Source organism: Elephas maximus, chromosome 12, assembly GCF_024166365.1.
Source record: "Elephas maximus indicus isolate mEleMax1 chromosome 12, mEleMax1 primary haplotype, whole genome shotgun sequence".
NCBI lineage: Eukaryota > Metazoa > Chordata > Mammalia > Proboscidea > Elephantidae > Elephas > Elephas maximus.
This window is the reverse complement of record NC_064830.1, coordinates 18964987-18980655: the sequence shown is the minus strand read 5'-3', so window position 1 is coordinate 18980655 and position 15669 is coordinate 18964987. Positions and strand designations below refer to the sequence as shown.

The following is a 15669-nucleotide window of genomic DNA, read 5'->3' as shown; positions in this document are numbered from 1 at the left end:
ATTTCAGTAAGCTGACAGAAAATTGAAAATCCTTAGAACCTTTTTGATTCCCTGTTGATTATCTTGCTCATATTTAAAGCTCTTTATCAGTTACCTATACTCTCTCAAATAAGCCAGTTCTGTACATAAAGAATAGCTACATAATGAGAGATAAGAGCAGTTTATTTTGTCTGTAAAAAAATCACTTATAAATGAACTTAGGATAAAAAGATAATTTTTGTTTGCTCAATGCCACAAAATATTACCAAATGAATTGTTTTGGAAGAGCTGTTGAAGTGATGGTAGGATTTAATTATTTAAAAGTAATGTGCTCCTAGAGATAGAAGATAGTATTGGAGTTTTGTTATTATTCTCCTTTTCTTTAAAACATGGGGGTAAAAAGAATATTTAGTATATTAAATTTACATCAATATTTCTTAACAATTTCATTTCTTATATAGTTCTCTACAGCTTTCTTGCTATAGTCTTTATTATTTCCATCCATTTTTCTGAGATTAAGCTTATTCTAAGGTCCTTTAGCATTCCCTAAAACCAACTGTATGATAATATTCATTACTCCGGCTTTGCTCGTATTTCTTTGGTTTAGAGTGTCCTCAATTACTAGTCCATCTTGTAATTTTGGGTAGTACAGTGACCTCTTTACAATCCTCTCAAATTCTCAAAAAGGAATGTACTACTTGTGTTCTACCTTTCAGTCAGATAATACTGCCAGCCCTGGTGGAAACCCAGTTCTAGTCCTCCAAGCCTCCCAAGATCAGAAAATTTGCTGGTTGAAGAGTTTACAAAAGTGAGCTACTGCTTAATTGACAAGAATGATGTACAGGAGAAATTAGTGGGGGGACTTTGTATAAATGTTAGCAACCTATTTAGAAAGATTTTCAGGGAACCACTTGTCTGATTTATTGATTGATTGTTTTTCCTCTCTGATCTGTGTTCTGAGTTTTTAAAAAATAAGTTGTACAACTAGGCTATACACCTTAAGTATTTATACCCTATGTTAGTATTAATAACACCAGATACAGCCATGATCATTTTGATAAGACATGAAACTGGTTCCATTGTCTTTTAATTGGGCTGAAATATAAATGCCCATTGCTGGTAGCATATGGAAAGACAGAATTATTCTGCACCTGTTATTTCCTTCACAGAGAGCTAGTGGCATCTGACAGAGAACCATGATACCTGGCTGAAACTCCAGGATGGAAGTAATGCACAAGTCACTTTATAAAAGCCCAACCCTGTAAATCGTACGTAATGGCTATATGTAAACTAGTAATCCAAGTTAATAATTTTAGAAAAGAAAATTTACCGTTAGCTCCTAAACGGCTGTGTAATTGCTAATGAAGTAGCTGTTTAGCACGTTGCAGAGGCCTTGGAAGGAAAGTGTACCAGTGATTAAGGGTGATGAAATCGGGGGGACAGCTCCCACATCTGATGGTGGTGACTTAGGAAGAGTTAGTGCCGAATCCCAGATCTCGCCTTTCTACTCGTCACCTCGGGCCCTTGTTCTAGTCCGACATTTCTCAGCCTCTGCTACCACGTTTAATCAAAAAGTATTAGCTCCTAACGCCACTGAGTAGCTTTTTAGGGGACTGGACAATAATGTCTTAAGCACAGCTGGCCCCTTTTTGGGATCTTTTCTTGACTGACCGACTGACGGGAATCAGAAGAGTGAAGGGCGTTTTATTTCACATCGTAGTTCCTTGGTACAGGTACAACCAAGAGGCGGTAGTTCTCTCGTAAATACTGTGTCTTCTTTGGTACTACATCTTAGAAGCCACTCTAGTTTGTTTATTTAGTTTTGCTTTTTATTTAAATAATGACTGTAAGTTAGAGATCTAGAAACAAGTGAACTTTTTGTCTTTTTGTGGTTGTCTCACTCTTGCCCCCCCCCAAATTAAATTCAGTCCATAAATACATTTTTTAAGTTGAAAGTCAGTATTGGTGATGTCGAACAGAAGAAATTCTTACAGTCTAATCCCTCAATTCTTTTTCCACTCAAGCCCCTGGCAGTGCTGAGGCAGCACTTGTTTTTACAGACACCCTTGGTGTCTGAGCACGACCCTTAAGGCCCTCTGTTGCTGCAAGCCTGGCCAAGAATCTTTCTCGAATTTAAGCCACAATTTTGATACATGCCACTTTTTATAATGTGTAAGCTTTGGGGGCTTCGTTATACAATTTTATTCTAAGGTTTATTTTTTGTGGGTCCTGCCCCCTTCGAGCTTTAAGTTCACTTGAAATTTCTTTTTTAATCTAAACAGTTAAAATATCCTTTAAATTTAAGCATTTAAAACACTATAAAATGTCTTTCTGATTTCCTTTAAAATAACTTACGATGTAGTTGTTGCATTTAGGCCATTTTCAGTCAGGTAAAGAGCAAGAAAGTGTTCCTGAGGACTGTAACTATATTTTCTGAATTTTTTCTTATTTTAGATCTCGTAACAACCTGCTTTTTTATTCTTTGGTAATATATTCACATGAATTCTAAATCATGTCATTGGAAGATTCTCCAGACTTCCTCATTTTGCATCATAGTTGGTATTTTTATATAGTTTTTACTGATTTTATAGCTGTAGCTATTTTTCTAAACACAAATACTGTCTGTTCCCTGCCTAAGGCAGTACTTCTCACCCTGCTCCTAGGCAGAGGAGTGTCAACACCTGCTGGCTAATAATAGCTAGCCTTTATTGAGCACTTTTTTTTTTTTTTTTTATTGAGCACTTAACATATGCCACATGCTGTTCTGTGCTTTTATACGTATTTATTGGTTTTATTTCCAAGGCAAACCTATGAGTCTTAGGTACAGTTAATATCTTAAAATTTTTGAGAATTTAATTCTACTCCATTATATTTTTTAATGCAAAAATGTTTTTAAATTACTTAGCATCAAGTAAAATTGGCAGTCAAAGAAGATATATCTACCATATGTGTGTTTTGTGACATTTTATTCTCCCAGGTACACCATGTGCCTCCAGAAGTAGAAATGCTTCAGTTTAAGAAGCCATTGGATCAGATGTAATTTCTTTTTGTATGAAATGAGACAGAAAAAACAAGCCTGGTGTTTTAATAATTAGATTCAACAGACGTAAAATTACTCTGGCAAATTGCTGTATAAGTTTCTAAAACACTCTTGATTTCTTTACTTTTTTGGACTGGCACTTGTCTGCAGAGAACCTGAGTAGCACTGTTTGAGGCTATGTTGATTATACTGTTCTGCCTCATACTTGATACCTTACAGTTTGCGTCCACTCCCTAAAATGACTCCACACCCAGTGTCCTTCCTAGAGCATTCTTCCTCTTCCTTCTTGACAGCTGAAGTATCCCTTCCCTGGTGAAGCCTATCAAGCCAGCCACCATCTCCTGCAGAGCCAACTGCTCCCTCTCTGTGCTTCCCCAGCACCTTATTCATATCTGTCTTAAGCTTTTGGTGTATAGTTAATGGTGTACTCGTGTCTTTTCACATTAGACTGTGAGCTCCTTGAGAGCAGAGACCTTAAGTCTTTATCCCTCATTCTGGGTCAAATACTGTATTTACCATCTAGCACGTATCAGTTGGTTGAATGAAAGGATGAGTGAACAGACGGGCTCTTTCTAATTGCAGTGTTCAGTAATCTAGCTTTACCATTCGAAACTACTTCTTGCTATGGGCCAAATCACATAAAACCTGCTAGGGCAACAAATGACAAGCAACCTGATCTGTGCTTCCTAAGAACATCCTTCAAATTTGGGGTGGTGTAGTATAGCGTTACTGTGTTAGTTTAATGATTCCAATGTATTGTAGGCAGAAGTGTATCATTTTAAGTTAGTATCTGTAATTAAATGGCTTTTATTAGTGCCTAATTGTTTTATCTTATTTCTTTCAGGAATTGTTGGATAAGTATTTAATAGCCAATGCAACTAATCCAGAGAGTAAGGTCTTCTATCTGAAAATGAAGGGAGATTATTTCCGGTACCTTGCTGAAGTAGCATGCGGTGATGATCGAAAACGTGAGTATTTTTGGTTTATAAGCAAAATTAAAAAAAAAAAGAAGCGGGTCAGTAAGCAGGACACTATGACAATAGTCTGTATGTCGTCTTTAGGCTCTCTGTAACTTTAAAGAGCATGGAATCAATGAAATAAGAAAATGAATAATGTTACCTGTGTTCTCGAAAATGTCATGAGTTTACATTCTGTACTTTTTAAATGAAACTCTCATTACAATCTGATAAGGTATTAAATTCAGGCTTAGTCTTTTATGCTTTAGAATTTTGATTGACCATAATTTTAGATCCAGAGTTCTTTGCATATGCTTTATAAATGATTCTGTATTTTACATGGCCTTTAGTGTCATTATACTTTGAAACTTAAGATAATTGGAAATTATGTAAAAGCCCCCAACCAAACCCCGTGCCGTATAAAAACGGGATGTTGTACTCTTTCTGGCTGCTGTACTGATTCATTTCACTACTCCCTTATTTTAAAGGGTTACAGCTTTGACTACTAATTATATAGAACAAAATTTCTGAGGAGAGGTGAGATGGCTGGATTACTGCCTGCCGGTATATGGTTTGTTCCAATTTTAGAGTAAGTTTGAGTGGCCCACATTCTTAGGCCTTCCTTCAGAAGATTGAACAGGCAAGAAGTGTTGATAAAATTGATTAATAGATGTGTTAAATACTTATATAATTATTATTTTTTTACCATAGGCTATCATAGAAAACATGGATATGGGAAAAAGAATAACCAAATTGCCTAACTTGGTTGTAGAAAAGCCAAAGTAAATTTATTAGGAGTAAATTCAGCCTCCTAGAGTATTAGTAGCTGAGTATAAAACAGCTCCTGTTCTATTTTATCTATGTTCAAATTTATCAAGTAAGTTCTAAGTAGAAATAATCACTTAACACCATTTTTATTTCCAGTAAGCTTATGATTTTATTACTTTGTAACTTTGCCCCATCCAAGAAGGGTGTGGGGTGCCCACATACACACTACCCCCACAGATAGTTACTAACTGAAAATGATACAGTTTTACCATCCTAAATATCAGTGTAGGTGAAAGATACAAAGAGAAGCTGTATCCTGCTGTAACAAAATCTGGATGCTAAACTTATGCTGCTATTGATATGTAATTTCTTTTGTCCTAAAGATAAGCAAAATTGGATATGATAAATAGTTGCACAGAACTGAACATTTTTAAACTTTAGCAAGTCAAAGGGATGTCTTTGGGAGACTTGAGATATAGCTACAGTATTAATCTGATTTAACCCTTTCCGGCTCATAGGCATTTTCAAGTTCCACACATAGGATATTCTGATAGTCTGGGATATTGTATTTATAAATGCATAATACAACCGAAGGGTTCAGACACTTTGCTACTACTTATCTGACAGACAGCAAGAGCTCCTTCATATTTAAGGTTTAGGTCCGTGTTTAGATCGGTAGATAGGCCAGTTCAGACAGAGGGAAGTGCACACACTCAGGTCATAAAGGGATGGCTTATATTTCTGTTAGGTCGGTATCTCCAAAACTAGTGGGCCAGTGGCCTCATTCAGAATATCTACCCTTTCTAAAACATTGGAATAATCAGAATCGTGCTTCTAATTTTTCCTAAATGTTTTTTGAGTTGACTTTTTTATTAGATCAGTAATCAAACTGGTCAGAACAGATCTTGTTCTGTATAGATTGGCATTTTTTAATTGTCTTTTACATAATGCTTCTTGGTACCGACAGTCAGCATTGTTTTCACAAATAATAAGCCACAAAAGTAGAGATTTTGGTGGCAATGATTTTTGTAAAAGTGTTTTCATTATTTTTGGGAAAGGGTATTCCAGTTATTTTTAATTGCTATGTTTCCAAGCAGTAAAATCAACAGATATGAAAGGAGAAAATGATTATAGCCCCAAAGATGGAAATATCTAATATATTAACTCAGTTTTTTTATTAAGCTGATTATAAGCAAACAATTATAGACTGGTTTTTAAATGTTTTTTGGTTTGCTACTTATGACCTTAAAGAGAGTTACAGAGAAGAATCGTGTTCTTCTGAGAGCTAATGGCATATATTAAGGCGTTAATGTACTGTATATTGGATGGGTATTAACACTGTCATACTTTTTTTTCCCCTTCACAGAAACGATAGATAATTCCCAAGGAGCTTACCAAGAGGCATTTGATATAAGCAAGAAGGAGATGCAACCCACACATCCAATCCGCCTGGGGCTGGCTCTCAACTTTTCTGTATTTTACTATGAGATCCTTAATAACCCAGAGCTTGCCTGTACACTGGCTAAGACGGTAAGCTGTGTGTTCAGGAAATATCCTCTATAGCTAAGGTTATTTGAGTTAGCAAATATGTTGATTTTTAGATATTTTCTAATTGGATGTCCGGGGATGATTTTTACTGCAATTATTTAGCTATCTCTTCCTTTTTTCGTACCATTTTGATGACCCACCTCTTCCGCTCCCAACCCCTTCATCTCCCCCAGCTATGAATATAAGCAATAATATCTGTCTAAAGAGCATATTGGAGGCCTGGTGGTGCGGTGGTTAAGAGCTTGGCTGCTAACCAAAAGGCCAGCAGTTCAAATCCACCAGCTGCTCCTTGGAAACCCTATGAGGCAGATGTACTCTGTCCCATAGAGTCACTATGAGTTGGAATCAACTTGGTGGCAACTGGTTTTGTTTTTGTTTTTAAAGAGCATATTGGTGATTAACTTTAAGAAGAAAGGTGAAAGGAATGGAAATTAATCCTGCCGTGTTTGAGCAATAGAATACCTGTATTCCCCAGGGTATCTTAAAATAGAGTAAAAGAGGTGCTTTTGGAAGTAAACAGTAGTTCTTATTGGTAAGAACTATATTACCCTTAGCTACTGTGCTGCATGTCTTGTGAAAGAACCAAGAAATGCTTGTTTACTGTTTAAATATGTATAGCCTTGTATGTTTTAGATTATACTCGTAAGTTCTTAAACTCAGGGAACGATTCCATTCAGTCTTAATATTAATTGATTATACAACGTAAGGCGGGTGTTCACCTATTTTATAAAAGTGGATGTAATACTTACAGGTTAACCAATTCCTGTGGATAACAGTATTTTTAACCGTGGGTATTACTGTTTGCCAGGCTTTTGATGAGGCCATTGCAGAACTGGATACACTGAATGAAGACTCATACAAAGACAGCACCCTTATCATGCAGTTGCTTAGAGACAACCTAACAGTGAGTTGTTTGTTAATTCTTCTCATTTGTTTCCTTTTCAGGAACAAAAGTATTTCTATTTTATTTACTCCGCCTTTCTTTTGGGGTAGTTATATCAGAGCTATACTTTCATTTAAAAAAATAAATATATAGATATATAAATAAAAACATCAAATACCTGTTAGAATTTTATACAGCACAGTTGTTCTTTTATAGGCAAGCAGGTTTTCGAGTTGATGAGGCATTTTATTGGACATTCCTGAGAAGGGACTAAGATTGTAGAAATTCAAATGTTAAAACATCTTTGACTATTTCATTGGAGTGTAGATGTTAATAAATTAATACAGAAAGTTTAAGTATTTTCTTCCTTTGGGTAAATTAGCTATAGCAAGGTGGGGACTCTGTAGGTATCAAAACTCCTAAAATTGCTTTGAAGTGCCTTGTTCTGATACAGATGTACTTTGTGAACCCCGAGGGATGCCCTGCAGGCACTTGTTAAGGAGTAAGTCTGCACCTGAGTTGACTCCACGTCCTCACTTGTGTTTCTAGCTCACAGTCTGCTTCTAGGCAAAGCCTCTGAGTTTGTTTCTTTTGGTTTTTCTTTTTTACTTTTTCTTGGATAAACAGATGATGAAGTAATGGAGAAAAATATATATCTCAGGCTTCACGTAGTTTCTTTTCTAGGTTCAGGTAAATTTGATATTGAAAGTTTTAGACTTAACAGGAAGTAAAAAGAAGGGAATACATATTTTAAATATAAAATAGTTCTCCTGGCCCCCAGTTTGATTTTTTTTTTCCCCCCAGCAAGTTGTTGGGGAGAGGGGCACTGGGAGGGTTTGAGAGAGTTCTCTTATCTATAGCTTAAGTATTTTGCTAGATTGGATTTTTTTCTTTAATGTTAGCAGCATGTCTCTTGAACTCTGCGGGTATTCTCTGAAGGCGCATTTCTAGCCATCAGAAGTGGTTGTGAGGTAGCTGCAGAAGGGTAGCCAGGGAACTAACAGCCATTAAACCACTTCACAGATAGAGCTCAGAGCTATCTTTTATTACCTAAAAAATTTTAACAGTTTTTGTTTTTTATTTGCTTTTTATGGAAACAGTTCAAGTTTTTTTTTTCTGTTTTGTTTTTAAGAGTTTATTAGCAATTGTAACTTAAAGATTATATAGGATTCTAGCTTTTCTAAAATTGCCTATAGTATATCGGTGGTGTTTCAATAAAAACCAGTTTTGTGAACTGTTGATTATATTCAGTAAATACTGACTCTGTGTCTCTGTGAGTGTGTCTATGTGTGTGTTTGTGTATTTCATCATCCTGTCCTGAAATTAGAAAAATCCTTGGAGATCAGTTTTATTAAATTCAAGAACCCATTCAGTACATATGTACATACACACACTGCATTCCTGTAACTTCCATCATCCACTCCTTTGTAACTTTTTGGAGTAACTCAAAATAAGTCTACTTCTTTTTCTGTGTGATAGTCCTTTGACTATGGGATTTTTCCCCACTTTAAAATTTTTTTGCCTTATTAGTCTCATATATTCAGTGGTACTTTTAAGAAGAGCATTGGGCTACTGGAAATGGAGACATCATTAAATTCTGAAAATGTCACCTTATTGTGAAATTACAGCACTTCTTAAATAAAAAGTGTAAGCTGTAAAAAAAAGGACTTGAACAGTGAATGTGTGTGTGTCGTTTTGTACATGCGTAGTGAAAAGTCTACAAGGATACACTTTAGGGGGGTGGGCATGGTATTTGGGGTCTTGAGAGATACAACTGTAACTCTTGGCCATAATCTCTGGTCTGTATGTTTGAGTAACTTGCTGATCTCAGAATTACACTTTGATGCAATGATAGAGTTTGCTATGCTTGTCTGATCCAGAAATAATCATTCAATGTGATTCTTCTTTTCCTAGTTGTGGACATCAGACAGTGCAGGAGAAGAATGCGATGCAGCAGAAGGGGCAGAAAATTAAATGCTTACAGGGTGTCATCCTTCTCCCTCCTCGAGAAACCTTTTTACACATCTCCATTCCTTCCTCCACTTGGATTTCCTATAGCAAAAAAGCCCATTCATGTGTATGGAATCAACCGTTTATATTCTTTTCACACTGCAGCTTTGGGAAAACTCCATTCCTTGATTTGTGTTTGTCTTGGCCTTCCTGGTGTGCAGTTACTGCTGTAGAAAAGTATTAATAGCTTCATTTCATAGAAACATAAGTAACTTCCAAACACTTATAGAGGACTAAAATGTATCTGGTATTTAAGTAATCCGAACCAGTTCTGCAAGTGACTGTGTTTTGTATTACTGTGAAGATATGAAAATGTAGTTAATTACAATTAAAGAGTGTTCTGCATAACTTCTTAATTTCTACATTCCCTCCCTTATTCTTCTTTGGGGGTTTTTCAGTAAGCAACTTCTCATGTTCTTAACGTATTCCTTTTTAGTGGGAATCCAGAAGTATTAGATTGAATGGAAAAGCATTTGACATTTCTGGCTTAGGGGTCACACATTGAAATGCCTCCTATATATTAGGGAGGCCATGTATATATGTGACAGAAGGGAGTTTCCTTGTTCACTATTCATTTGCTGCTGTTTAAGTTGACAACTTCCCTTCCCAATAAAAATTCACTTACACTCCTGCCTTTGTAGTTCTGGTATTCACCTTCACTATGTAATCGAAGTAGCATGTTGCTGCCAGAATACAAGCATTACTTTTGGCAATTAAAGTGCATGTCATTTCTTAATACACTAGAAAGGGGAAGTAAAGTATACAAGTCCAAGTCTAAAACTTTAGTACTTTTCCATGCAGATTTGTGCACATGTGAGAGGGTGTCCAGTTTGTCTAGTGATTGTCGTTTAGAGAGTTGGACCACAATTGTGTGTTGCTAATCATCGACTGTAGTCCCAAAAAAGCCTTGTGAAATGTTATGCCCTATGTAACAGCAGAGTAACATAAAATAAAACTACATTTTATAAACCATTTACAATGGCGTTGTAACAATTGCATACCCATATTTTAAGGGACAGGTGAATTTACTGCTTTCTGAAGTCCATTGATAGTTCCCTTTTCTGTAAAATGTAGTAGTGATACCCACCTTTCTGCATTGTGATACACTCGTCTAGGGATATCTGGAAATGTGTAAAATTGGGACATTTTTTGGAGTGTTTTACCACAGATCAGTCTCATGGGCCATCTCCTTCTCAGATGTAAATGATACCTGATTAAGTGTTACGGAATAAAGTGGACATTTTAAAACTAGAAAAGCTAATTATGTGATTGTGAGTGCCTTGGCTGGTGGTAGAATTATATTTCACTGGATATTCAAACGATGTAAGAGTTCAAGAGTCCCATACTTGTTTAGTTTTCAGATAACCATATAAACATTCAGTTGTACTATTAGTTTTAAACAGTTTTGGTTTTATAATACCACAGTGGCTATTTTACTAACCTGTCTTAAGTATCGGCTTAAGAAGAGAATTTATTTTCAAGACAAAAAATAATCTGAAAAATTAAGCCATATAGGATTATGTTTTATCTCCTAAAATGTTTGCTTTATTCTGAAGACCCTTGTTTAGTCAACCTGACTCGTATACTCAGTGGTAAAGACTTCAGTATAATGGAAAGGCCATTGACCAGGGCTCTACTCTAAGCTTCCCGCTAACTGGCTTACTGTGTATGATCTTGGGTCTGGCTTTTCCATTTTTAACAGGTCCTCAACAGGTGCTCTTTTTAAGCATCTTCACAAATATAACTCAGTTTTATAACTTTTTGAAGTAGGTTTTCCTGGCTTTACAAAAGGGGAAACTGAGGTGCAAATGTCAGTGAACTTGTCCTAGGACTTGGGTCTCATAGCATTGTGAATAGTGGAGCCCAGGATTTGAACCTGGGCAATCCTTCTTTCAAGTCAGCACTCAGAAACTGTACTGTGTGCCTCTTTTTGGAGATTAAAGCAGTTGATACTAGATAGTGCTTTTTTAAACTTTGGGTCATGACCAGGTAAGGGGTAGTGGAAACTTCATGCCTCATAGCCAGCTTTTTTATTTTACGGAAATAGAATGGAAAATATAAAGACCACAGTAGCAAGTGTATAGGGGTAGTGTTTTGTGGAACTAGTATGTTAACAGTAGTGGGTTTTGATGTAAAATTTGATTTCTTACTGTGGGTCAAATGAATTTGAAAGCCACTTCTGCTAGATTGTCTTGAAAGCTGCTTTGCAATCTGTGTTCTAGGACTGTAACTTGGATATAATTTTACTATTGTGAATAATCCCAGAGGTTTTTAATGCAAGGCATTGTTGGGTCCTTTCCGCTTGGAGCATTGTAACAATGGTAAAACTCAAGAATGTGCCGAGCAGCGAGTTTCCATTAATGCCATTTAGAAAAAAGGAGCGACTCTGAGAATGATGCATTGTATTATTACACATTACTCAAAGAGTTATTATAAAAGGTTAGTTCTTTTGTCTTTGTCCTCAGACAATATCCCTGCAACATTTCACAGCCTTGGCCTAAAACGACAATGGAAGTACTTAAGCCCTGGACGTCAGGGCAGAGTTGTAATCTACTCAGCTAGCAAAGAGACTTATTAAGGGCTTTCATGGAATATGAATTATTAAAGGTGGGTTTGAAACTGGGTTGAACCCTGAGTAAAAACCAAGCAGTACAATAGGCCTTACTACTCTAGACACCTCAGTTCCTTTATATGAGCTGGAATACAGCTTGTATATCTGAGGTTCTTACTCAAATGCATATCAAAATGGTTGTTTAATTACTGTGATTTGAGCTAAACATTTTAGGAATTTCTTTGGTAATTAAGACATGTGAAATTATATACTGTAGACTCATTTGAGGCGTTAGGCTATGGCAAGCTGGCTTAGTTCTCAGTTCCATTCGGGCATTGCTTTGTTCTAGGTTGTAAAATGTGCTACTGAGGATAGTAGTTTCCATTGTTAGGCTAGTTAGACGAGCCCTGCCCATGACTGTTAACCTTTTTAATAGTAGAAATTTCTCTGTGTATACACAAATCCTGCCACTTTTCTGTGACAGCCTACATTTGAGGGCGCTCTTAGGTGACACTGTAAGCTAGAGAAGGTCTGTTTTGTTTAAGGCTGACTGGAATTTAGGGTATAGCCTGGCTTTCTTCCTGCTACCAGAGGTATAGGAGAGTTAAACCTACCCATTTCTGTGGATGTGTGTACTGGAGGTTGGCATTCATTGCAAAAATCCCTACCACTTATCCTTTGGGCTCCACTTCATGTCATCTGACTTGAATAATTTGGGGCCTTGAAGGAACCAGACTATTTGTTTCTCATTCTTTGCTGACATTATGTGTTTTACTCACCTGGAAGTAGTACTGTCTTTTCTCCATTCTAGCCCTATAGGTTCTGTTTCAGTCACTGTCCTTGATAGGTGTGTGCTTTCAGCTATTCTGGGACTTGATAACCTTGGGAGATTTACTGGAAAGATCTCAGCAGACCCTTGTTCTGAGACTGGTGCCAACCCCAGCACTTTGGAGCTAGGAAAATAAATGGGACAGGATTATTGAACCTTTTCTCAGCTAGACTTATCTATTCCCACAATTGTATAACATGAATGACAGTGTGACCTAGTGCATCTTTGATTTTTAGGATGGTGTCATTCATTCATTCACTTGTTAAATATATTGAGTTCCTGTTAGAACTTTAAACTTCACTCTCTTGTAGCTGCTGCCTTAATCTCTCTGAGCTTCAGTTTTCTTGCTTATAAAAGGTAGGTAATCTATCCTGTCTGTGAGCCAGTGTGTAGAAGTAGCTCCAGGTGTAATGGTTTTATGTATATGTATGAAAATACAGATATATATATTGGGGCCCTGGTGGCACAGTGGTCGAGTGGCTGCTAACCAAAAGGTCAGTAGTTCAACTCCACCACCCGCTCCTTGGAAACCCAATGGGGCAGTTCCATTCTGTCCTAAAGGGTCACTATGAGCCGGAATCGACGACAACGAGTTTTTACATACAAATATATTTGTGGAAGACTCAGGTTGAAATAGCAGGGCAGCCTAATTTTGGAACTGAAATGTTCTAATAAAATAAAGGAAATCAGCCATGCTTTCAGCAGACCTATTGGCCTAGATTTTCAAGGACATAGACACAAAAAGAAAATGACAGTGTAACTTGGGAATGCAAAGTTTTAAAAAAAAAAAAAAACTATTAAGCAGTGGTTTTGCTTTTAATTAGCATTCTCTGATGGAATAGAGTGGGGAAAGGTCAGTTTGTTGAAGTAAGTGAAGAAAAATCAAGACAGAACAGGTGCCAAGAAGAAAATGCCTTTGTGTCTCTGGTCATGAGATAACTGTTACTGAGTGTTTGATGGTTCTTTTACTTTAGTGTCCATCAGAATCACCTGGAGGGTTTACTAAAACCACGCTCATCTCTAGAATTTTTGTTTTACTAGGACTGAGGTAGGACCCGATAGATAACTAACATTTCTACAAAGTTCCCAGGTGATGGCGACACTGCTGGTGAGGACATGGTGCTTTGAGAACCACTGCTTGAAGGAAGTCTGAATAATGAAGGCAGAAGCAAAGATCAGGCGAGTTTCACAGCAGGGTAGTAGAAGTCAGTCAGTTAAATAATTCTGGGTCTGAGTCCAGCACATTAAATGTGTACCCTCCTGACGGTCATGAAGGAGAAGAATTTCTCCGTACCAGCTGAAGTTAATTGGATTATTCAGTAAGTCTCGGTTATGAACATTTACTGATACGTAAATTTGCCCTCACACTTTGAGGCAATTGAATCAATCCCTACTTGGAACAAATTCATCACAATCACCTTCCCCTCCTGCACATGCAGCTTTTAAATCATTGAAAAGTCTTCAAGCCTTTTCTTGCCCTAAAGTGAGGCTAAATGAGGACCTTGAGCACCTGTTCCAACTTACCTACAAATTGGACTTAAAGACACGGCAGTGGATCTCATTTGTAACCCGGGGACTGCCTGTGTGAGCAAGATAACACAGGAAGATCACGTTACTTCTCTGTCTCAACCTGCTACCTCGTCATTGCTCACGTTAACTGTTTCGTATTAAAGTAGAAATACAGTTTTCGTCTAGTCTTGACGAGGCAGAGTTCGTGATTTGACAAGATACCAAGGAGGTAAGTTAGAAGAGTTGATCTTTGGGGTGTTTGGTAAAGAGGCTAGGGATTTGGTTGAGGAGTGGATATGGGTTCAGAGATCAACTTTCAGTATTTATGAGGTATCAGTGTTGATGGGAGATTGGCATAAAGCTTGAGGCAGGACGCCAGGGATGTATCTCAGTGATGGGCAGGAGGCTCAGAAACGGCATTTGGCGATCCTGTGAGCTGAATAACGTCTGTGGAGGTCATGTGGGTTAAACTAGGGTCCTGTTACAAGTTAGAGTATTTGAGTTCATTCTTTTCCTATTCACCAATCCTTCCAGTTCCTAAATTGTTGATTTAAGACAAAAAACATAAACAAGCCACCTTTTTTGGAATAGAATAAATGATAAATGGGCATTGAATATTGTGTCGTAATGACATAAAATGTTTTTTTCTTTTTTAAGGCTCAGGAATGTAGAAGGACCAGAAGGCTATTTCAGGCCAAACCACAAGAGTTTCTTGTAGGATGACAGGTAACCTGAACTTACCTGTGAAGTTTTGCTTACATTTCTAATAGATGAAATAATTAAAAGGATAAAGAATATTCAATGTCTGTGCATTCTGTATTTGTGCTGTCCAGTGTGCAGCCACTAGTCACATGTGGCTATTGAACACTTGAAATGGACTTACTGCAACTGAGAAACTGAATTTTTAATTTTAATATCAATTTTCACATTTTTAAATTATATTTATTGTTGAGAATACACACAGAAAGACATACACCAATTCAATTTCTACATGTACAATTCAGGGACAGTGATTACCTTCTTCAAGTTGTGCAACCAGTCTCACCTTTTTCTGAGTTTTTCCTCCCCCGTATGAGATTCACTTTGACATTAGTCTTCCTTACTGGCTTGGATGGTTTTGCAAAATTAATCTGACCTTCGGGAGATTGTTGGAGAGATTCACCAGAAACAGGATCTGCTTTCTTAAACAGTTTGGTCCCTGTGGTGGTGGTAGAGTTATTTCTCATTTTTTTTTTTTTCCTGTTTCAGATCAGTAGGCTGTAGGACTTAAAGCTAGAAAGGACTGCTATGGACATTGATCATATTTGTCTACCTAGCATCCCAAGAAGTCCCCTTGTGTGGGTCTTGGTAGGAGGCAGAGCCAGATTCCCATCTCTTGGCAACTGGAACACTAGATGTTCCTACAGGGAAGGTACACAAAATGCAGGAGCATTTGAAGGTTTATTCTTGGTGGCATAGATGTTCCAGTAATGACTTGAAGGCTGAGTTCCATGGCAGCAATGCTGGTGGCGATGTCCTCCCAGACTGCTGCCCATGACGTTGGCCGAGTCCCTCACTGCCCAGCTCCCTTGCTGCCTGTTGTTTTCTGAGTCTGGT

The 15669-nt window shown here is 37.3% G+C and overlaps 1 protein-coding gene across 1 annotated transcript in view; it reads left to right on the top strand.

Annotated features, from left to right (window-relative positions):
- Nucleotides 1-9814, top strand: part of YWHAQ (tyrosine 3-monooxygenase/tryptophan 5-monooxygenase activation protein theta) — a 48910-nt gene extending 39096 nt beyond the window's left edge. The window contains exons 3-6 of the mRNA XM_049902799.1: nucleotides 3864-3987; nucleotides 6110-6273; nucleotides 7100-7195; nucleotides 9089-9814. Of these exons, the coding sequence (XP_049758756.1) occupies nucleotides 3864-3987; nucleotides 6110-6273; nucleotides 7100-7195; nucleotides 9089-9148 (444 nt within the window). The 3' untranslated portion in view covers nucleotides 9149-9814. The remainder of the gene's footprint in view (nucleotides 1-3863; nucleotides 3988-6109; nucleotides 6274-7099; nucleotides 7196-9088) is intronic.
- The last annotated feature ends 5855 nt before the right edge of the window (nucleotides 9815-15669 follow it).